This window comes from Sphaeramia orbicularis, chromosome 7 (genome assembly GCF_902148855.1).
Source record: "Sphaeramia orbicularis chromosome 7, fSphaOr1.1, whole genome shotgun sequence".
Classification (NCBI taxonomy): Eukaryota; Metazoa; Chordata; class Actinopteri; order Kurtiformes; family Apogonidae; genus Sphaeramia; species Sphaeramia orbicularis.
This window is the reverse complement of record NC_043963.1, coordinates 14,071,474-14,095,907: the sequence shown is the minus strand read 5'-3', so window position 1 is coordinate 14,095,907 and position 24,434 is coordinate 14,071,474. Positions and strand designations below refer to the sequence as shown.

Sequence of the window (24,434 nt, the reverse complement as noted above, 5' to 3'; positions counted from 1 at the left end):
ATTATCCATACCTTTTCAGAAACTTTTGCCCATATGAGTAATCAGGAAAGCAAATGTCAAAGAGTGTGTGATTTGCTGAATGCACTCGTCACACCAAAGGAGATTTCAAAAATAGCTGGAGTGTCCATAAAGACTGTTTATAATGTAAAGAAGAGAATGACTATGAGCAAAACTATTACAAGAAAGTCTGGAAGTGGAGGAAGCAACAAAAAACGTACCAAAGCTTTTATTAAAGCTCTCAAATCCAAAATCCTAAAGGATCCAACCAAATCCATGAGAAAAATGGCAATTGAGCTTGAGGTAGACAACAAGACCGTTAGAAATGCAGTAAAATATGATTTGAAGATTTAAATTCTCATGACTTTCAATAAACTAATTGGTCATACACTGTCTTTCAATCCGTGTCTCAAAATATTGTAAATTTTGCTTCCCCACCCTGTACATTACACACAATGTTACATAAACATATAAACATTTGGTAACAGGCAGAAAATTATTAAAATTTTGGATTTTGGAACTAAAATTGGAACAATTTCTACAATATTACATCTCGTATTATTATTAACACAACTACAGATCACAGTGGATCCATAAATGCACCAAACATTTAGTAACAGACAGAATAGTTAAAATTGCACATTTCAGGTTGTTCATCTTTGTTTTTATTTATGTATTCATTTGCATTTTATTGTGAAAGAATAGTTTTGTAAATGTAAATATTTTCACAGTGTAATGTTATTTTTTTCACTTACATTTTTTCCACATAATTTTTCACATAGAAAATGTGTCGTCATTATTTTTGGGTTATTGTGTTGTTTTGTTTTGTTTTTTTAACTGTAGATCACATTGTTCTTTATGTGGAACCTGAACCAAAATGATTTTGACAACCTGGACTGTTCAGGTTAATTTTTGCACTTTCATCCTGCGGGCCGGAATGGAACCTTTGGCGGGCCAGATTTGGCCCCCGGGCCACATGTTTGACACCTGTGAGCTATGGCATTGTACTGACAAAAACAGTGCTTTTAGGGATTCCATATTTTCTTTTCTGTCTGTTTTGGTCACATTATACACACAGGCGTTAGTACTTAACTGAATAACCGTTGTTTTTGATGACTTTTGATGGTCTAATAATTTTTTCTGTGGCTGTAATGCAATTTTAGTGTTATTTACACATCCGAAAAGAAGTGGGAAGAAGTAAACACATATTTAATCCCAAACATTTGTAACAATACCACACATAATCTATATCAACCTATACTAATACAACATGTATTTATGTCTACATCAATCAGTATAATAACTGTCACATATAATTCTACATCATAATCTGCCACATATGTGATAAGTATGAACCTGTATAAATACAATATTCAGTTGATCATCATTTATATTTATCAGTTTAGTCCACATAGAGGTCTTTACTCACAGGATTTTACGAGCCTCGGTGCTCACTCTGTATACAGTCATGGAAAAAATGATCAGACCATCAAAAATCATCAAAAACAATGATTATGCAATTAAGTACTAACTCCTGTGTGTATCATGTGACTAAAACAGACAGAAAAGGAAACATGGAATGCCTAAAAGCACTGTTTTTGTCAGTACAATGCCACCTATTGATGTAAGAAGTGAAGTGATTTTGGTTATTATCAAGAAAACCATGGAAAATGGATAGATATCAGCTCTGAAATTAAACTCTTATGAGCTATTTTTGTTGTTATCATTATATTTGTCCAAACAACCATTAAAATGAACAAGAAACTGAAGAAAACAAGTGTATCTAATATTTTTTTTCCCAGTTGAATTTGATATATATATATGTTGACTCATTATTTTAATGAACATACATGGCAATATTGTCTCCTAAAACTGCAGCTACCCCACCCAGTGTCCCCCGGCAGCCACAGTTCTATCTGTGTTGCCATGGTAATGCTATGCAATGCTTGTATCATTATACACACACTATGCATCCAAGTAAACAGAAGAACATCAGCTAAAAGCTCAACAAAACCAATTGTGAGAAAACAGAACACAACTTAAACAAGCTCTTAAATGGGCAAATATCCAAACTTGAATAATTCCATAAAACAACAGACCAATGAGACAAAGTTAGCAGTGCTAAGCTAATGGTAAACAGATCCTATAGTACAAGCATTATTTATGTGTCACTAAAATTCACTGAATGAGACAAAAGCAAAAATAAAGCTCACATTATGAAGCGATAATTAAGAATGTTGTCTTACCTTTGCTGTTTTTTTAGTCATAACTTCTTTATAAGATAAGATAGCATAACATAACATAACATAACATAGGATAACATAATATAGCATAACATAACATAATATAGCATAGCATAATATAGCATAACATAACATAAAATAATATAGCATAACATAACATAATATAGCATAGCATAACATAACATAACATAACATAACATAATATAGCATAATAAAGCATAGCATAGCATAACATAACATAATATAGCATAGCATAACATAACATAACATAACATAACATAACATAACATAACATAGCATAACATAGCATAGCATAACATAACATAACATAATATAACATAGCATAGCATAACATAACATAATATAGCATAGCATAACATAACATATATATATATATATATATATATATATATATATATATATATATATATATATATATATATATATATATATATATATAATTTTTTTTTATTTAATTTTTTTAATTTTTTTAAATTTATTTATTTATTTTTTGGTAAGAAGGCTCCTTCAACCTGGAACAGGTTACAGCAGAATCTAAAGCTGTCCACTTTGATCCCATTAGGGGAATTTAGAGTTATTCTGTGGGAACTGGAGAAAGCATCAGATATATGATACACATATGATACACAATGAACAATAAAACACAATAACAACTATTCCACCATAATGGCATCAAGAAAAACAGTGACATTCCCCCTTTACTGCATTCTCCATGATACTTTGAAAATCATTAACAGAAATGAGTGTATGTAGTCTTACAGTTTTTTGAGGATTATTCCCTGACCATGGTGCATGGCTTTATTTATTTATTTATTTTTAATATTTTATTTTGCAGTTTTCAGTTATGTTAAAACACAAAAACACAAAAACAAAGGCTCAGATGTGTGTAACAACTAACTAGCCAGTCCTTACTTAAATAAAACGGAATAAAAAGTCAAAATATAACCTGTCTATTTCTTATAACCTCCTGAAACCCACTTATGTATCTTTTTCCTCTGTAGGGGGCAAGAGTTTCACAGCTTTACTTAAAAAAATAAAAGATGTCAACTCCAAAAACTGTTGCATCATACTGTTTCTAATCAATATTAGCAATTCGGCTAAAATTTACTTAGGAGGTCAAATGAGTGGCCATTTTTGTCAAAAAAAAAAAGTTGTAAGAAATGCATAGAACTGTGTTGAAATAATGCTAATACATTTGTGCACAGACTGCTGATATTATTTGACAGTGGAAGCTCTATTTTCAGAAATATTGGATTTTCAATAGCACGTGTATGTGAAAACTTTAGCTGGTGGACGGACGTGACATTACCCATGATGCTCTGGTCAGTACCAGTACTTTATTAGGAATAAACTTATATACTTACTATTGCTAATTCTCCTCTTATTCATAAATGTTAGTATTGTGGATCTAAAACAATAACAGCTGACACAAAAACACAAAATGTGGCAGTGGACGGATGTGACATGGTTGTTACAGATCCCATCATACTGATGCACTGCAGCCATGTCACCGTTTCCACAAATGATCCCTGTGCAAAAACTAGGATCAAAATTATTTGTTGTACAGTTCATCATCATACTAAAGAGTAAATAACAATATAGAGTTGTTATTTCTTTATAAAAATGCTTATTATTAGAAAACTGTTGATTTAAAAAGTGACGTGTGACATTCTTAATGTATGTATTGGCGTAACATAAGCAGGATGGATCAGCACCATACTCCATATTGCAACCTGTAAAAATAAAACATGTGATATGTAGGATAGAATCTTGTAAGAAAAACTGGGGAATCAATAGAATATTTGTCTTCAGGTAAATTCAGTTCAAATATAACTTGGCCATTTGTGACATGAAAATATAGCATTAATTGTGATGAAATTGGACATTTTTGAGCTGAAAACATAGTTCACATGACCATCAACATGTTGCAACAGAACTTAAATCCTGTAAATTTGCAGAACTTGCATTTACCAACACAGAGTTCCTTTGGGATTCACTTATATTGATTTGTTATGCACAAAGACATAAATAAGACCTCTAAGCAAATTTTAGCCGAATTATTTAATATAAAAAAGCCAAAACTTTTACTTTATTGGCCCTCAGGTGTATAATATACTATTTGTGAATGTGTTTTTTTCAGTTGTATATGGCATAAAAGTTTAGTAAATAAATATTTTCAGATCCTATTCGTTCTCCAGAGAAACCTTTTGATTAAACCTGTAAATTGTCTTAACATATCGTCAGCTCTATGCACACATTTCACTGTTACTTCTATTGTCTAGAGGCCACATATACAGTCACTATGCACAGAATGTGATACAGTAATTAATCCAGTGATAATTACAGTCTGATTGTGTGAAGCAGCTATTTTATCTGTTAATCTATAATTGAAAAAGCTATCGGTCAGATTCACAGTGCATATGTAAAACCTGTTTGGATCCATCTACCTCATTATAGGAGAAAGGGGTTGTTAATTACGACTCCTCAGAATTCTCCCGCTTTATCTAATTCCCTTCTCTGCTTATTCTTGTCCTTCCTGTTATTTCCTACTTTCTAACGGGACTCTCACAGGTTCACTGGGTGAGAAAACGAAGCCTGTTAAACCTCAACAGGAGTTTAGATGAACGCCAGTCTCTGTCCTTTCCGGGGAAGAGGAGTCACGCCTTTGTGCCGGGCCTTGAACCCTTTTCTGAGTACAGACTCACCGTTAATGTTTTCAACAAAAAAGGCAAAGGGCCCAACAGCGACCCGGTCACTTTCAACACTCCAGAGGGAGGTGAGTAATTGAGGATGATGCAAACGCAGAGACACTTCCATGTACTTCCAAACACTGATGAGCACCGGTGTATGGGCCAGAAAAATCTGAGAAAATTAGTGTCAGGTGCAAAGTGTGGACTGTAGAGGAGCCAAGTGGTCCCAATTTTCCTTTATATTAAGCCTTTAATAAATGATTTATCACCCTGTATTTATAATATTATCCTTTTCATTTGGCATTTTTCAGTGAAATCCAGGCATTTTCTTGTATTCAACCCTTTAACCCTTTCATGCATAGTGGTCACTACAGTGGACAGCTGATCAAAGGTGTTTTCTTGAATATTTATGGATTTGTTGTTTTGTGCATCATCCCATATGCTGCAATTACTGTAACTTTACTGTAGATAAACCTGATCTGCAGTTACATGTTCGAATGGAAAAAATTGCTAATTGTTACTAGACTGAAATAAACGTTTGTTTTTTTTTGTTTTTTTTTTTCTAAACAAAAAGTTGTTTGTTTTTTTGCATATTATCTCCATGCAGGTATGTTAAAATGTGAGAACACATCAGATTAGCAGCATTAAAAATGTTTTTATTTCATAGTTTTCACGTAGTATATCAGTAAATACACGTTTCTTTGCTTCTAAAATTAAACGCGTAGTGTCCAGCTGAGTGAACATTTTTGTAACTCTGTGATTAAATAGATTCATAAAAAATATATCGCTTTTTTTTTTTTTTCATGCCTAAAGAGGAATAAAAACTCTCCAGAAAAAAATCTTGATTAAGGTCCTCATAATTCATGCATGAAAGGGTTAAACCAGGGGTCTCAAACATGTGGCGTAGGGGTCAAATATACGGCCCACCAAAGGGTCCAGTCCGGCCCATTGGATGAATTTGCAAAGTGCACAAATTCCACAGTCAAGGCTGTCAAACTCATTTTAGTTCAGGTTCCACATACAGACCAATATGATCTCCAGTAAAAGAATAGCATAATAACCTACAAAAAATAATGAGTCCAAATTTTCTTCTCTGTTTGATGTGAAAAAAACATTATATTATGCTTATAAATAATGACAACCTAAAAGTTTTGTCTTTGTTTTAGTGCAAAAAATAACATTAAATTATGAAAATACTTACATTTACAAACTATGCTATAACAATAAAATGTGAATAACCTGAACAAATATGAACAACCTGAAATGTCTAAAGAAAATTAAGCATAATTTTAACAATTTTCTGCCTGTTACTAAGTGTTTAGTGTCTTTGTAGATCCGATCCATAATGCACATGTAGAAATGATAAGGTGAGGCATAATATTGTTAAAATTACACTTATTTTTCTTAAGAAATTTCACTTTTTTCAGGTTATTCACATTGTTTTTGTTTAAATAGTTTATAAAAGTAAGTATTGTCATCATTTAACTGTTTTGTTTTTTTTTTGCACTAAAACAAACACAAAAATTTGGAGTTGTCATTATTTTTATAGGTTATTATGCTATTATTTTACTGGTCCGGCCCACTTGAGATCAAATCAGGCTGAATGTGGCCCCTGAAAGAAAATGAGTTTGAGACCCCTGCTTTAAACCCTAAGATTAAAATGGTCCACCGGAACTTTTTTTCTTATTTTGACTAGCTAAAAGGTTAGAAAATATGCTGTGAGTCCATTTGCCTATTTTTCCAGGGCACTTTTTCCCCCCAGATCTTTCAAAATCTAGCCATCATTTACAATTTTCTGCATGTTATAATTTGGCTAAAACGGCTTCTTCTCCAGCTTGTAGTACACACATAAGTGAAATTATCAGGTTTCAGAAACTGTTGGATTTTTTCCAAATGCACAAACAGTGAAAGAGTTACAGCCATCCAAACTGCATATGTGCAGAGTGTGTCGGCGATGACACATCAGGTTATACACTGGAAAAAATTTAAATCTTACCAAGTGTATTTTTCTAATTTCTAGTCATAATATCTCATCACACATAAAATAAGACATAATCACCTAAAGAGTAACTTTTCAGTGAGATATAAGAACTTATTTTTAGACAACAGATCTTGAAAATCTTCTTTCACGAAATCCAACCAAGATCATTTTCACTTGTTCCATTGGCAGATTTTTTGCTTGAATTAAGCAAAAAAAAATCTTGAATTAAGCAAAAAAAAATCTGCCAATGGAACAAGTGAGAATTATCTTGGTAGGATTTCTTGAAATAAGATTTTTAAGATCTACTGTCTAAAAATAATTTTCTTATATCTCACTGAAAAGTTCCTCTTTAGGTGATTATGTCTTATTTTAAGTGCGATGAGATATTTGGACTAGAAATGAGAAAAATACACTTGGTAACATTTGGATTTTTTGCAGTGCATGATCAGTGTGATATTTTTTTCTTGAAAAACCTGATGCGTACAAATCGATACATGCAATACTGAAATAAACCACCAGGGGGGAGGAATTTGTTCACCACAGGCCTTTCCAGTGACACTACAAGACTGTTATTAATGAGGAAGGAGGAAGAACTTTGATGATTTTGAACATACACTTGATAAGATTTAGATTTTTGCAGTGTAAAGAGTTGACTTACTGATCATGCGCATGTTCACAAGGTTATTACATCAGAACAGAGAAAACTGAAGAAAAAAATGACTACATCATTAACTGAACTTTAAAACAAGTGTTTGCATCCACTTTTGTCAAACTCTATGGGTTTTACTGGTAAATCAATGTTGTAGAAGATGACGGTGTTTCCATGGTAACTACGGAGCCTCTGAACATCCAAATGGGTCATATCTGATGACCATGAAAAGATGATAAACTGCATTTTTTTTTAAAATGATTTACATGTATTGATAGGATTAGTGGATCAAAAATCATCAAACATTTTAGATCAGTAGATACTTTTGGTCACCAGTGGCTGTTCAGGTCTTAATGGCAAAAAACAAAACAAAACAAAAACTAATTTTGTTACTGTTAAAAACCATGAGCTGTGCAATGTGATCTCCAGAAGTTCAAGGGTCTCTTGGTCTCTTGCGTCAAAAGCATTATGGGAAACATCTCATCACGGTGCAATGTACAGGGGACACAAGTGGAGCTTCATCTTAATGAGACATGAATCCTCTGAAAAGATTATTTATGAAGTTTTGGATCTGAAATCAACACACTCTTTGCATTTCTATTTATCTGTTTCTTCAGCATAAAATGAGTCTATTATTAAAGTACAGCTAATGCAGGATACAAATGAAAAGGTGTGAGAAACAGCAGATACAATGCTGTATCTGCTGTATGAAAGAATTCCTTTTTACCTTTGTGTAACAGAAAATAATCTATTCTTTCTTGAGCATATTTTCTATCAGCAACAAAATGTTCTGCTATTATTATTCTCTTATTATCCTCTGCCTCCTCGACTTGATGATGTCGAAACACAGCGTAATATTTTTCATCTCCTCTCCTTACCATTGTTATTCACATTTTTTTTTTATTAAAAGGAATAATGATAAATAAAAGGTAACTCGAGCTTTGTAAATGTCAGGGTCTGGACTTCTTCTAACAGGAATTCTCCAACATGAAAATCTTCCAGCATTCTGGTGAATAATTATGCAGCAATTTAACAAGTTAATAGTGGTAATATCTGTATTTATGTGAAGAACAACACAAAATTTTGGCACAAATTAAAATAGGCTTTTAGGGAATTGTTTAATATTGCAAAAGTATTTATTCTCGTGTAGATCGACTTCTCATGATTTAGTCTTCTGTCCTGTTTTATGTCTTCTGTTTGGGAAAATATGCATGAATGTAAATTACTTCATTTAAAAAGATGTTTTAGAAACTCTTAACAGCTCATGTATTTTACCAGGATTTCAACACACACTGAGAGCACTCATGCATAGCTCTGTTAAGGGATGATTTTAGGAATAACAAAGCACAATGGATGAGAATGAGATGTTATGAAGAGCAGATTATTTCATGTTTTATCAGTGTTTGAAATATTGCAAATAATACAATGTTAAGCTTTTTACAGGTGCGTAAAAAATTCTGTATTCATTTTTCCTTTTAAAAAAGTTCTTCTTAACCCATAATGACCCAAATAACCACTAAACCATCCACTGATCGAAAATGTTTAATACCTGTTGATCCACTAATTCTATCAATGCATGTAAATAACTGGTGTAAAATACAGTTTGTCGTCTTTTCATGGTCATCAGATATGACCCATTTGGACGTTCAGAGGCTCCATAGTTACTGTGGAAACACCGTCATCTTCTACAACATTGATTCAAAAGTAAAAGCCATGGAGTTGGATCAGTGACAGTGGATGGAGACGCTGGATTTATGTTCAGTTATTACCCCACCACCACTACCCCACCCCCGAAGGGGGGGCAAGGGGTATTTTTTTGGTTCAGTTTGTTTGTTTGTTTGTTTTTTAACACTCTAGCAGAAAAAATATTGGTTGAATTCATACCAAATTGCCAGAGACCCAGAATAGATCTTATTACATTTTGGGAAAAGTAGGTCAAAGTAAAATTTTTGATGAATTTTTAAAAAATCTTTTTGTCTCCCATTTACTTATAATGTGCAAAATTTCAAATGTCAATAAAAACATCAATTTTGTTTCAATTTACTTCAAATTTGGCGCATATATAGAGGTGACTGATATGCTGACATCAGCACATGCATAGACATGATGACATCAGCTGGATCGATGCCAAAATAACCTGCAATACATGCAAGGGGCGGGGTTTGTTGTGCCTGGAACCACCACAAAAGGTGTTTTTTTTTTTTCCTGTTTTCTCTGTTTTGGATATAATAACCCGCAACTGTGATGTAGCTTTTATAAACATCTACATGATCAGTGAAGTAAATACCAGAAAATACTTGATTTTCACTGGAAAATTCTCAAAATGCAGATAACAATATTACAATAACTGGAGATAAATCATTTAAGAATGGTTAAATAGACAGAATACAACCTGTGAACACTTGTGATATCTGCTCAGCATTTCATTTCCATCTCAGTAGTTATTCTTCTTGGCAGTTTTATATTGCATTTATTGTGTTAATAATATATTGTATGATGTACATTTTTATATAGTAATGTGTTGTATACACTGCATTGTCCTGTTTGTACATTTAGTCTGTTTTTAAATAGTGAAGACTACGGATGGAAAATAGCTCCCAGCTAAATCTGACATATTTACACAAAGTACTGTTTTTATTTGTACTGAGTGATCATCAATATGCACTGTCCTCATCAAATAAACAAACTAGAAAAGCCCTCAGAGAGCGCAGACCTCCGAAAAGGCAGATCAGCCCTGCCCCGCCCCCCGATCATCACCAAAATATAATCATTTGTTCCTTGTGCCAGTATCAACATTTCCTGAAAATGTCATCAAAATCCCCACCCCCAACAAATAGATCCTTTATGCGCTTTTATTCTGAAGGCATTTCCATCAGATGCCTAGTTAAAATGAAAAGAACATGCATTTGGATCAGGGTGCTTCTGTGAAACTGGGTTCATTTTGGTACCTGGCACTTTTTAGACCCAATAATAAAAAAGAAATTTGGAAAAAAACTATTGAAAGAAAAGCACTCGGAGAGCGCAGACCTCCGCCAAGGCAGATCATCACCAAAATTGAATCATTTGTTCCTTGTGCCAGTATCAACATTTCCTGAAAATTTCATCCAAATCCATCCATAACTTTTTGAGTTATCTTGTTAACAGACAAACAAACAAACAAACAAACAAACAAACAAACAAACAAACAAACAAACAAACAAACAAACAAACAAACCCCTATAAAAACAAAACCTCTGCCGTTCCTTGGCGGAGGTAATAAAGAAAGAAAAGAAAGAAAGAAAAATTCATTTGGGAACTGCCACAAAAGTCACACTGGGTCTTTATGGGTTAAACATGGCATCGTCTGTCCACACAAAACTATAAACACACTCACAAAAACTTATTTTGCAGAACCTCCATCTTTACTCATGGTCAAACCTTCTCATTTCTACAGAGACGTTAACACTTGCTTTTTTTCTCCACAGTTCCTAAACAAGTGCCCATCCTGACCGCCTCTAACTCTCAGAAAGACTCTGTTTTCCTCGTCTGGGGTCCGCCGCCGGAGACAAATGGCATCCTCACTGGTTATCTGCTGCAGTACCACCTCAGTATGTAAACACACATCCACTGCCGGACTAATTACTGGCCGACCTGAGCGGCACAAAACACCGGACCTGTTGGAGTGTCTGGTTTATTCATCCATTTTTACAGGGTAGCTTTGGTTAGAGAAGTCGTCGTGGGCGAAGAAGCGTAGAAAAGACAGCGGCGGTGGTGTCAGCGGAGATGAGAGAGGTGGTTCAGGGATGCTACAGTTTACCTTTGAGCTTGTGGGATGTTTAAAGTCTATTTGATAAACCTGGAAACACACTGCACACACTCTCATCTTCCTCTTTTTTTTTTTTTTTTTTTTTTCCACCCCTTCCAGTGCTTCTCCAATCAGACACTAGGTGGCACTGTTTCATTCTGAACCCTTCTTAGTGTCTCAGTGTCTGCAACAGTCCAGTTTGTGCAGGTTACTTTAGGATGTGATTTGACAGTTTTTCCCCGTCGTGTTTCTTATCTTTTTTTTTTTTTTAAATTCCCTGACTGCGGGTTCTTTTCCGAAAAAATGACCATCCCATTCCCATTCTATTATACTGTGTTTGCGTCTCTCTTCTTCAATTTCTATGGCATTTATCACTCAAGAGCATTGCTTCTTGTAAAAAAAAAAAAAAAAAAAAAAACTAAACTAAACACCCCACCTTTACACCTGACAACAGCCGGGGTGTAAAATAAGTGAGGGGCTTTCATTATATTTGCTGTTTTCAAAGCCTACACTCTGACATTTCTAAAAATCTTTTGTGTAAAATGTGAAGGCAGACACGGCCCTTTTGCCGCCTCCGAACACCAACCCACAGAGTCTGGCCGGCTCTTCAATACACCCTGTCTCCTTCTCCTTTCTGCTTTTTTCCCATATTAGATGGCAGCTCTTACATAGATATTCCCACACATGAAATCTGTTGCTGTTGGAGGTTTTACAGTTGAATTGATTCAGCATGGAACTCCACTTGGGTCTGCTGTTTATGCTCTTTATTCTACAGTCACGAAAAAAAAAATAAAAATATTATTATGTCTTCAATTTCTTGTTCATTTTAATGCCTGGTACAACTAAAGGTACATTTGTTTGGACAAATATAATGAGAACAACAAAAATAGCTCATAAGAGTTTAATTTAAGAGCTGATTTCATTCATTTATTTATTTGTTAAGAACAGAAGAAAAAACTAAACATTTTATGTGTACAAGGAACTAATATCAGAGCAAATGCATTAATAAATAAAGGTGATCAAGATAATATAGCAATTGCCATGTTCACTATGTACACTAGTAATAACAAAATAAATTCAAAAAGTATTGCTCAAAAAGGAGTGGGAAGAAAAAAACTCGATCTCACATTTATACAACACAATACATTACTTTTGCTTGATTAATGATGAAGTTACATCCATTTAGAGTCCTAATAATGTAAATCAGATTAGGAAAACTGATGTGTATTACACTTAGTAACTATGTAATTTATAGTCTGCATACCTTATAATACAATATATTTCAACAATAATCACACAACAACAATAGTAACATAAGTGACACATATCAACATGGTAAACAACAACAAGCACATACCAACATGTCTATTCATTTTCCATGTTTTCTTGATAATAACCAAAATCACTTCAGTTCTTACATCAATATCTATGGCATTGTACTACCAGAAACAGTGCTTTTAGGCATTCCATGTTTTCTTTTCTGTCTGTTTCAGTCACATGATACACACAGGAGTTAGTACTTAATTGCGTAATCATTGTTTTTGATGACTGTTGATGGTCTAATAATTTTTTCCGCAGCTGTAGGTTAACCCTTTCATGCATAGTGGTCACTACAGTGGACAGTTCTTCTACAGCTGTTCTCTTGTATATTCATGGATTTCGTTGTTTTAGTTCCATATCAGCCAACACAGTGGACACTTATGCACCATCCCAAACACTGCAATTCAGACCATTACTGTAACTTTGCTGTTCTTGATAAACCTGATCTGCAGTGACATGTTTTAGTGTAAATCAATTATTTGTTAGACAAAAAGTTTTTTTTTTTTGTATATTATCTCCATGAAGTGAGTAATAATTAGCCTTTGAATATGTTAAAATGTGAGAAAACATCAGATTAGCAGCATTAAAATGTTTTTATTTCATTGTTTTCATCTCACTTTCTGACATTGGGTTGTAAACACGTTTCTTTACTTCAAAAATTAGATGCATGGACATTATGTAACTCCATGAAAAGAAAAAAAAAACAAAACTCGATCACATTGTTTTTTTAATGCCTAAGGAGGAATAAAAACACTCAAGAAAAAAAAATTTGACTAAGGTTTTCATAATTCATGCATGAAAGGGTTAAAGATTTAACTTCGACCAAATCTTGCACTTTAAAAATGTGCTGCTGACCTAAACTACATTGCACTTGCACACTGCAAATTTTGTCGAACTTTTGTTGTTATTTTGTGTTATTACTAAATTATTAGGGATGCACCGATACCGATACGAGCAACGGCATCGGCTCCGATACTCAGTGTGTGTACTCGTACTCGTAAAAGATATCAAATGCACCGATATGACTTTCGGCCGTGTGACATTCACAGTTCAGTGCAGCTCGTACGAGGAGGAGGAATAATGTGTGGGCAGTGTGAAGAGTGTGGAGATTTTTCAAAATAAATGACGGTGATAAAAGTAACGCTGACTGCAAGTAACGTTACAGACACAGACAGATACGGACGCAGCATTCTGTCCGTCCTCTCCATACATTCCATCCGTTTTCCAGGTGCTGGCGGATGCGCACCCAGAATGAGAATATCAGCGAGTGTATGGAGCGGTGCGGACCACCGCCAGCAGAAGTGAAAACCAAACTTATCACTCATTTCTCTTTTCTCTTCCTGCTGAAGCTAAGCTGTTAAACCTTACCAGTGAAAACGCTGCAATATTATTATCATATTAGTGTTGCCTCTTTCGTCTCCATGTTTGTTATTACTGACTTTCTTCTTCTTCTTCTCAAAAAACTTTACTCTTCTTCGTGGTATTTGTCCAGTATGGTTGATTCAGAAATGGATTAATTGAGAAACGCTCATTCCAACACATTAAATGTCAGTAGCAGCACTTTGTTTCAGTCAGACTAATGACAACGACAGTAAAGCACATTTACAAAAGGAGCTAAGAACTGGAATGGGATTATTAAGTACTCGGTATCAGCAAGTACTCAAATGTAAGTACTCATACTCGGTCTGGAAAAAAGCGGTATCGGTGCATCCCTATAAATTATTGCCTGTTTTCAGTTTATTGTTATCGATCTTTTAACCTGTATTTTATCATGGTGCATGCTGCTTTCCTCTTGGCCAGGTTGCCCTTGTAAATGCGATCTTTTTTTTTTTTTTAATAATTCAATTTTTTCCTGCATTTTTAACATTTTTAACAATAATACAGCAATGTCCACCCAACTGATACACTGTTTTTGACGACTGTTGATGGTCTAATCATCTTTTCCTCGACTCTACTCTGCAGCCTACTATTATATACGAGTACATGCACGTTCAGCAAAGACATGGAACCTCTGGATAATTAGTCGGTGCATAATCTCCGTATTCACACATACATAAAATATACGGTGTTCCGCACTGCAAACAAACATCAATTTTCCAACAACAACAACAGGTTTGACACGTATTCGACGCTCACCTGCATTTCAATGTCGGCACAGTAATGACATAGACCAGGTTTTTTTTCCTCCATGTGAAATATGTTGCTTTCCACAGTCTGAACACATACTGTACTTTGATCTATAATGCATGTTTGGTGATACGTTATGCTGCTTGTGATTGCTACCCTTCAGATTTCCTGCTACATCCAGAACCTTCTGTTGAATTTCTCTTTCAGTTCGTCCTCCTACTTCTTCTTTTCCACCTGTTTTAGCCCCTCATATACACTACATTATCCTTCCCCTCCTCTTCCTCCTTTTCTTCTCTCCTCCTCCACCTCTTTTCATACCATTACCACTTGTTTACACTCTGCTCCTGAGCTTTCTGTCTCCTCCTTTAATCTCTTCTTCATAATGTATTCCTCCTCAGCTCACCTGTCACGACACGTATCGGCTACGTTCACTTTCTGCATGAGCTGGCATGACATCTCTTCATCTTTTCCCTCCCTCAACCATTGACCCTCATTATAGTTGTGTTCCATCATCTCACGACCTGAACTTGCGGTGATGACTTTCTCTGCATCTACCCGTCGTGAACTCACTCACGCCACGTGAACTGACATGACATCTTTCTCCTTCCTCTATAGTTAATGAGACCACCCTGGAGGTGGTGGATTCCCAGGAGATGAACATCACTGGAGCTGACACCACCCAGTGGCAGCTCCAGAGCCTGGAGGAGCACAGCCTCTACCGCTTTGACCTCAGCGCCTGCACTCGAGTAGGTTGTGGACCTTCACGTGCACAGGAGAGCTACATCGCCACTCAGACAGGTGAGTCCATGACCTCAGTGGAACCGCCGTGATTATGTTACACTCACATTCATTTGGCTTTTATTTGTCCCTTCCAGCATTTATCTAACATAACGCAAGAATTCAACCCAACTTTTTTTTTGTAAGGCGGTGCTTTTCAACCTTGGGGTTGGGACCTCACATGGGGTCGCCTGGAATTTCTAGCAATTATAAAAAAATAAAAACTTACTGATGAAAAATCTATGGTGAGTTGAGAGAGACAATCACAATACATAAATGCATACAGAATACATAATACAATACATATACATACATAAGATGAAACTGAAGCACTGTGGTTCTGTTTATCTTTCAAATGTTCATTGTGGTCGGTTTCAGATGCTGCAGCTCTTTCATAATTCATAGTTTGAGTTCTTGTTTGTTCAGTATTAATTGTCAGCCTTGTAAATCCAAGCTGGACTGACTGTACATATCCTGACCAAGGGAAATAAAATTCTTTCTTTGTGCAGTAATCTACACCTGGCTTTTCTGCCTCCGTCCATAATAATATACATTATATAGACTAAATGTCATCTAAAATTAACATTTGTTTGCAACATAGCAAACTATTACATGATCAAAAACAAATAAATTTTAGCGAAAAGTAAATAAATTAACAAAATCTCCATTTTGAATGTCTGGGGTCGCCAGAAATTTGTGATGTTAAAATGGGGTCACGAGCCGTAAAAGGTTGAGAACCACTGTGCTATACTCACGTTCATTTGGTTTTTATTTGTCCCTTCCAGCATTTATCTAACATAACGCAAGAATTCAACCCAACTTTTTTTTTGTAAGGCGGTGCTTTTCAACCTTGGGGTCGGGACCTCACGTGGGGTCGCCTGGAATTTCTAGCAATTATAAAAAAAAATAAAAACTTACTGATGAAAAATGTATGGTGAGTTGAGACAATCGCGATACATAAATCCATGTAGAATACATAATACAATACATATACATACATAAGATGAAACTGAAGCACTGTGGTTCTGTTTATCTTTCAAATGTTCATTGTGATCGGCTTCAGATGCTGCAGCTCTTTCATAATTCATAGTTTGAGTTCTTGTTTGTTCAGTATTAATTGTCAGCCTTGTAAATCCAAGCTGGACTGACTGTACATATCCTGACCAAGGGAAATAAAATTCTTTCTTTGTGCAGTAATCTACACCTGGCTTTTCTGCCTCCATCCATAATAATATACATTATATAGACTAAATGTCATCTAAAATTAACATTTGTTTGCAACATAGCAAACTATTACATGATCAAAAACAAATAAATTTTAGCGAAAAATAAATAAATTAACAAAATCTCCGTTTTGAATGTCTGGGGTCGCCAGAAATTTGTGATGTTAAAATGGGGTCACGAGCCGTAAAAGGTTGAGAACCACTGTGCTATACTCACGTTCATTTGGTTTTTATTTGTCCCTTCCAGCATTTATCTAACATAACGCAAGAATTCAACCCAACCTTTTTTTTTGTAAGGCGGTGCTTTTCAACCTTGGGGTCGGGACCCCACGTGGAGTCGCCTGGAATTCAAAAGGGGTCGCCTGAATTTTCTAGTAATTATAAAAATAAAAACTTAGTAATAAAAAATATATGGTGAGTTGAGAGAGACAATCACAATACATAAATGCATATAGAATACATAATACTATACATATACATACATAAGATGAAACTGAAACACTGTGGTTCTGTTTATCTGTCAAATGTTCATTGTGGTCAGTTTCAGATGCTGCAGCTCTTTCATAATTCATAGTTTGAGTTCTTGTTTGTTCAGTATTAATTGTCAGCCTTGTAAATCCAAGCTGGACTGACTGTACATATCCTGACCAAGGGAAATAAAATTCTCACTTTGTGCAGTAATCTACACCTGACTTTTCTGCCTCCGTCCATAATAATATACAATACACAGACTAAATTATAAAAGACCTAAAAACCACCAACCATGCCGGAAATCTAGGTGTAGTGATGGACTCAGACCTAAATTTTGAAAAACACATCAAGGCAGCCACAAAATCAGCCTACTATCACCTTAAGAACATCTCAAGGATAAACGACCTGATGTCTCAGCAGGACCTGGAAAAACTAGTCCGTGCATTCATCTTCAGTTGGCTTTATTACTGCAACAGTGTCTTTACAGGTCTACCAAAAAAATCCATTAGACAACTGCAGCTCATTCAGAACTCTGCTGCTAGAGTCCTCAGTAAGACCAGAAAAGTGGACCACATTAGTCCAACTCTGAGGTCCTTCCACTGGCTGCCTGTCCGTCAGAGGATAGACTTTACAGTTCTGTTGCTGGTCCATAAAGCGCTGAATGGTTTAGGACCAAAATACATCAGTGACCTCCTGACCCAGTATGAACCCACCAGACCCCTCAGGTCATCTGGATCCGGTCTGTTGTCAGTTCCCAGAGTCAGAACCAGACACGGAGAAGCTGCGTTCCGCTTCTATGCTCCACATGTCTGGAACAAACTTCCAGAAAACCTCAGATCAGCTGAAACACTCATTTTATTTAAATCCAGGTTAAAGACCCACCTGTTCTCAGCTGCATTTGAATAGAGTTTGTATTCATCAGTTCAGATCTGCACTGTTCCTTTTAAGCTAAAAGTTTTTACCTATTTTATCTGCTTGTCTGTTTTATCTGTTTATCTGATTTTTTGTTTGTTTTTCTCATGCCTATACTTTTTATTGCTTCTGCTGTAATGCTTTTAATATTTTATGTAAAGCACTTTGAATTGTCTTGTACATGAAATGTGCTGTATAAATAAATCTGCCTTGTCTTGCCTTGCCTAAATGTCTAAAAAATAACGTTTATTTGCAACATAGTATGGCAACCTAGGCAAATTGGGATCAAAAACAAGTTAATTTTAGCACGAAAAAAAAAAAAGTCTCTGTTTTGAATGTCTGGGGTCGGCAGAAATTTGTGATGTGAAAATGGGGTCACGAGCCAAAAAAGGTTGGGAACCACTGTTGTAAGGACTTTTAATACTGAGTGTTTTAGTGTTGGTTTTATTATGTTATGTTTTTATTCGAAGATTTTATTTTATTCTTTTACATTTTTTTATTTAACATTTTCAAAATTACACAATCCAGCACAGTATATACAGGCTGTATGAAATATGTAGCAAATCCAAAATGTGTCCACAGTAATGATCTCAAAAGTCCTTATTAAGTCTATTTCAGGCAGTTGCAGCCTGAGTTCCCAGATACTCCAACACTTTGCCAAACTTTGCTGTAAAGATGTCTTTCTGATCTTCAATATAAAATCTTAGTCTTCCACAGATGCATAGTCTGATATCAAAGACTCCCACAGATGTATTGAAGGAGGTTCTTCTTCTACCCATTTGGTCCTAACAGCCTTTCAGCCCAGCATAAACCAAACATTAACAGTATTCTCATATGTTCTCAATGATTCAGGGATATATCCCAATAGACACAATAATTATTAGGATGTAATTGCTGCTTAATTACCACAATAACCTCAACACATAAGGTTTGCCAAAACTGTTGAATCTTTTCACATTCCCAGAGGCAGTGAAGTCTTGTCCATATAATAGTCATGCATTTTGGGCAGTTTGGAGAGGCCCCTTCTGTATATTTACTGTACATGTATGGAGATATATTTACATTTTGCGAGATATTATATTGCATTTCTCTGAATCTGTTGCATACGAATATTTTCGAAGGTAAAAGTAAGATTTCCTCCCATACGTCAGATATATCTATTGTTGTTTTCAGCTGAGTTTCCCATTCAACCCAACTTTATTCAAATAGCAAAATCAGCAACACATAGGAATAAAAATGAAAATAAGCAACAAAACTAGAATTCGTTCAAGGCATGAAAGCATAAATTCACAAAAAATTAACAACACATAGGAATAAAAACAAAAATGAGGAAGAAAAATCGAAATTCTGTGACTAACCATGAGAATAAATTAATGAAAACAGACAAGACATAAAACTAAAAAGAAACTGATTAAAACCTGAGATTACAATATTAATCCAGCCTCTGTTCAATGTTCACTCTACTTGACTTGCAAATGCTTGCAAGTACTCACTTGAAGTTTATTTATGTAACTTAATGCAATAATTCAACTCAATTTTATTCATATAGCACCTTTTATACAAGTACAGAGCACTTCACATAACAGAATCAGCAACACATAGGAATAAAACTGAAAATAAGCCACAAAATTAGAATTCTTTCAAGGTACGAAAGTGATTTCAGAAAGTGATTATAACCTTAGATGACAAAACTATTTCAGCCTCTGTTAAACGTTCACTCTACTTGACTTGCAAATTCTTGCAAATACTCACTTGAAGTTTATTTATGTAACTTAAAGCAATAATTCAACTCAATTTTATTCATATAGCACCTTTCATACAAGCACAGAGCACTTCACTTAGCAAAATTAACACCACAGAAGAATAAAAATGAAAACGAGGAATAAAAACCGAAACTCTGTGACTAATCACGAGAATAAAACAGTGAAAACAGACAAAAGACATGACATAAAACTGATCTAAGAAACCTGAGATGACAGCATTAACCCACCTACTGTTAAAAGTTCAGCATATAAGACTTGCAAATGCTTGCGTACTCACTTGGAGTTTATTTATGTAACTTTACACAATAATTCGACTCAACTTTCTTCATATAGTACCTTTCAAACAAGTGCAGAGCACTTCACTTAGCAAAATTAACAACACGTAGGAATAAAAATGAAAATAAGCAACAAAACTGCAATTCTTTCAAGGCATTAAAGTGATTTCAGAAACTGATTATAACCTTAGATGACAAAACTATTTCAGCCTCTGTTCACTGTTCACTCTACTTGACTTGCAAATTCTTGCAAATACTCACTTGAAGTTTATTTATGTAACTTAAAGCAATAATTCAACTCAATTTTAGTCATATAGCACCTTTCATACAAGCATAGAGCACTTCACATAGCAAAATTAACACCACAGAAGAATAAAAATGAAAACGAGGAATAAAAATCAAAATTCTGTGACTAATCACGAGAATAAAACAGTGAAAACAGACAAAAGACATGACATAAAACTGATCTAAGAAACCTGAGATGACAGCATTAACCCACCTACTGTTAAAAGTTCAGCATATAAGACTTGCAAATGCTTGCATAGTCACTTGGAGTTTATTTATGTAACTTTACACAATAATTCGACTCAACTTTATTCATATAGTACCTTTCAAACAAGTACAGAGCACTTCACATAGCAAAATTAACATCACATAGGAATAAAAATGAAAATAAGCAACAAAATTAGCATTTTTTCAAAACATGAAAGTGATTTCAGAAACTGATTATAACCTGAGATGACAAAATTAATTCAGCCTCTGTTAAACGTTTGGTATAGAAGACTTGCAAATGGTTCAAGTTTATCTATGCAACTTAACACAATAATTCAACTCAACTTTATTCATATAGTACCTTTCATACAAGCACAGAGCACTTCACATAACATTAACGACACATTGGAATAAAAATGAAGATAAGCAACAAAATTAGAATTCTGTGATTAAAATGAGAATAAAACAGTGAAAACAGACAAAAGACAAGGCATGAAGGTGATATAAGAAACTGATTAAAACCTGAGATGACAAAATTAATCCACCTGCTGTTAAAAGTTCAGCATATAAGACTTGCAAACGCTTGTGTACTCACTTGAAATTTATTTACGGAGTCTGTTTTGTGCTTATTTGTATTAAAAACTCCATCCATGATAACAGTAAATAGTGATTTCACTGTACAGGACTCAGGTTGTTTTTTTTTTTTTTCCTCCAGTAAAACTCACCTCTTTCTTCTCTTTTCTGTAATATTTCACTACAGCTTTGACACCAGATATGGAGTTCATGAACTAAAAACAAACAACAGCACAAAATTGACTCCAACACCAACTTCAAATAAGCAAATATCAGAAGAACGTACTTTTCTAATATCCAGACAGGGTGTATAGAAAACAGTCTGGGGTGTACTTCAAATGAAAGCAGTGGTAAAACTTAGGAAGGTTATTCAAAGCTTTATGTAAGAATAAGACCTATAATCTGTTCTAAAAGATACAGGTTTTCAATGTAGTTTTAAGGAGTATGATAGTCACAAACAACAAACCCCACCCCTCGCACATATTTCACCCATTATAAGTAAATGGGAAGATTTTAAAACTAAAACCATCTCCTGATCTAAACCGTTTAATACCTGTTGATCCACTAATTCTATCAATACATGTAAATAATTGGTGTAAAATGTAGTTTGTCATCTTTTCATGGTCATCAGATATGACCCATTTGGACGTTCAGAAGCTCCGTAGTTACCGTGGAAACACCATCATCTTCTACACCATTGATTCACCAGTAAAACCCATGGAGTTGGATCAATGACAGTGGATGGAGACACTTGTTTTTATGTTCAGTTAATGATAGATTTCCTGAAAAAGTAATTTTTCTGCATCTTTCTCCATTTTTGACATAATAACCCTTAACTTTAATCTGACTTTTAACCCTCTCATGCATACTGGTCACTACAGTGGACAGTTATTCTCCAGCTGTTCTCTTGTATATTCATGGATTTTGTTTTAGTTTTGTATCATCCAAACACAACACCATCACATACACTGTAATTCATACCATTACTATAACTTTGCTGTTCTTTATAAACGTGATCTGCAGAAATATGTTTTAGTGTAAATCAATAGCTAATTGTTATTAGACTATAATTTAAAATTTTTCATAATCAAAAAGTTTGTTTTTTTGGGGTTTTTTTTTGCATATTATCTCCATGAAATGAGTAATAACTAGTATTGGAGTACAGGGTGGGGAAGCAAAATTTACAACGAACATTTAGTTGTTTTTTCTCAGCAGGCACTACGTCAGTTGTTTTGAAACCAAACATATATTGATGTCATAATCATACCTAACACTATTATCCATACCTTTTCAGAAACTTTTGCCCATATGAGTAATCAGGAAAGCAAACGTCAAAGAGTGTGTGATTTGCTGAATGCACTCGTCACACCAAAGGAGATTTCAAAAATAGTTGGAGTGTCCATAAAGACTGTTTATAATGGAAAGAAGTGAATGACTATGAGCAAAACTATTACGAGAAAGTCTGGAAGATACTATTAAAGAAGAATGGGAGAAGTTGTCACCCCAATATTTGAGGAACACTTGCGCAAGTTTCAGGAAGTGTGTGAAGGCAGTTATTGAGAAAGAAGGAGGACACATAGAATAAAAACATTTTCTATTATGTCAATTTTCTTGTGGCAAATAAATTCTCATGACTTTCAATAAACTAATTGGTCATACACTGTCTTTCAATCCCTGCCTCAAAATATTGGAAATTTTGCTTCCCCACCCTGTATGTAAAAATGTTAGAAAACATCAGATTAGCTGCATGAAAAATGGTTTTATTTCATAGTTTTCACTTTCTGATGATGGGTTTTAAATACACATATTTTTTTTGCCTCAAAAATTAAACACATTGGTGTCCAGTTGAGTGGACATTTCTGTAACTCTATGAAAAATAGGTTCATTAAAAAAAATAAAAATTCAATTGCTTTGTTTTTTTCATGCCTAAAGAGGAAAAAAGCACTCGGGGGGAAAAAAAAAAAAAAGCTCGACTGAGGTTTTCATAATTCATGCATGAAAGGGTTAATGAACATCTGCATGATCAGTGAATTAAATATAGGAAAATTCCAGATTTTAGGTGAAAAAAATGCAAAATAATGAAGTTCAATTTACAATAAATGGTGTTAAATCACTTGAGAAAGACTAAATATTGAGGAAAAATTCATTTGGGAACTGACACAAAAGTCACACTGGGTCTTTATGGGTTAATTCAAGAAATCCTGTCAAGTGAAATGATCTATATTTCATTTCTTTTGAGGACCTTTTCCCTCAGATTTAGTTTTTATCTTGTTTTTAGACACCTTTTTTTTGCAGTGTATTGTTAAACATAATGACAGAGGAAGTCAACAGGTTTATAGAATCCATGCATCATTCGTTCTTTTCATATTCAATTGAGAATCCACAATCTGAAAACAAAAAAATGACTCATTTTTTCATGATTTATGTACAAAGAACAAGTTGTTTTTCATTCTTTCGATTGTACGCACTAATTAAAAATTGGAAATAAGCAAATGGACCAAATGTGAGATTTCATGTTGACATTTTTGATATCCGTTTGGTGTGACCCAGAAGTTACTGACCTCTTCGTGTGTTGAGCTGGACAATCATGGGTTTGCTAGTATTCTGCCTAATGCATTCCGCGATAATGGAGAATTTTGTGTTATTCAGAGCAAGGTTATTATCATTAGCGAAAACTAACAAAATGATGAAAACTAGAATTGTAAAAACATTTTTGTTAACTGAAATAAATAAAAACTATAATTAAAAGAAAAAAATGAAAGCTAACTGAAACTGTATTGTGTGTTTACAAAACTAACTAAAACATATAAAAGTTATGGATAAATTTCCCTTCGTTTTCGTCTTTTGTCAATGCCGGATTGATACGAAAGCGATTTATTTCGCTCTAGCAATTTTAGCTAGCGGCACCATATAACGCTTCACAGTCCGGTCACTTCTCGTCACTTGTGGTTTAGAGTTGTCTTCTTGTCTCAGCTCTACTTAGCAACATGGAGACTAAAGTTGGGAGAAAGCAGAGTCCTGTCTGGGATTTATTTGAATACGATGGCGAAGAAGGTAAAAGATATGACAAAACTAAAATTAATACTAAAACTAAGCATTTAGAAAAAAATTTTAACGAATAAAAATTAGCAAACCT

General features: G+C 34.5%; 1 protein-coding gene across 2 annotated transcripts in view; it reads left to right on the top strand.

Moving 5' to 3' along the window:
- LOC115422881 (neural cell adhesion molecule L1-like protein) overlaps nucleotides 1-24,434 on the top strand; it is a 142,165-nt gene that overhangs the window by 69,699 nt on the left and 48,032 nt on the right. For both annotated transcript variants that reach the window (XM_030139492.1, XM_030139493.1), the window contains 3 exons: nucleotides 4,833-5,037; nucleotides 11,046-11,168; nucleotides 15,428-15,610. In XM_030139492.1, the coding sequence (XP_029995352.1) occupies nucleotides 4,833-5,037; nucleotides 11,046-11,168; nucleotides 15,428-15,610 (511 nt within the window). The remainder of the gene's footprint in view (nucleotides 1-4,832; nucleotides 5,038-11,045; nucleotides 11,169-15,427; nucleotides 15,611-24,434) is intronic.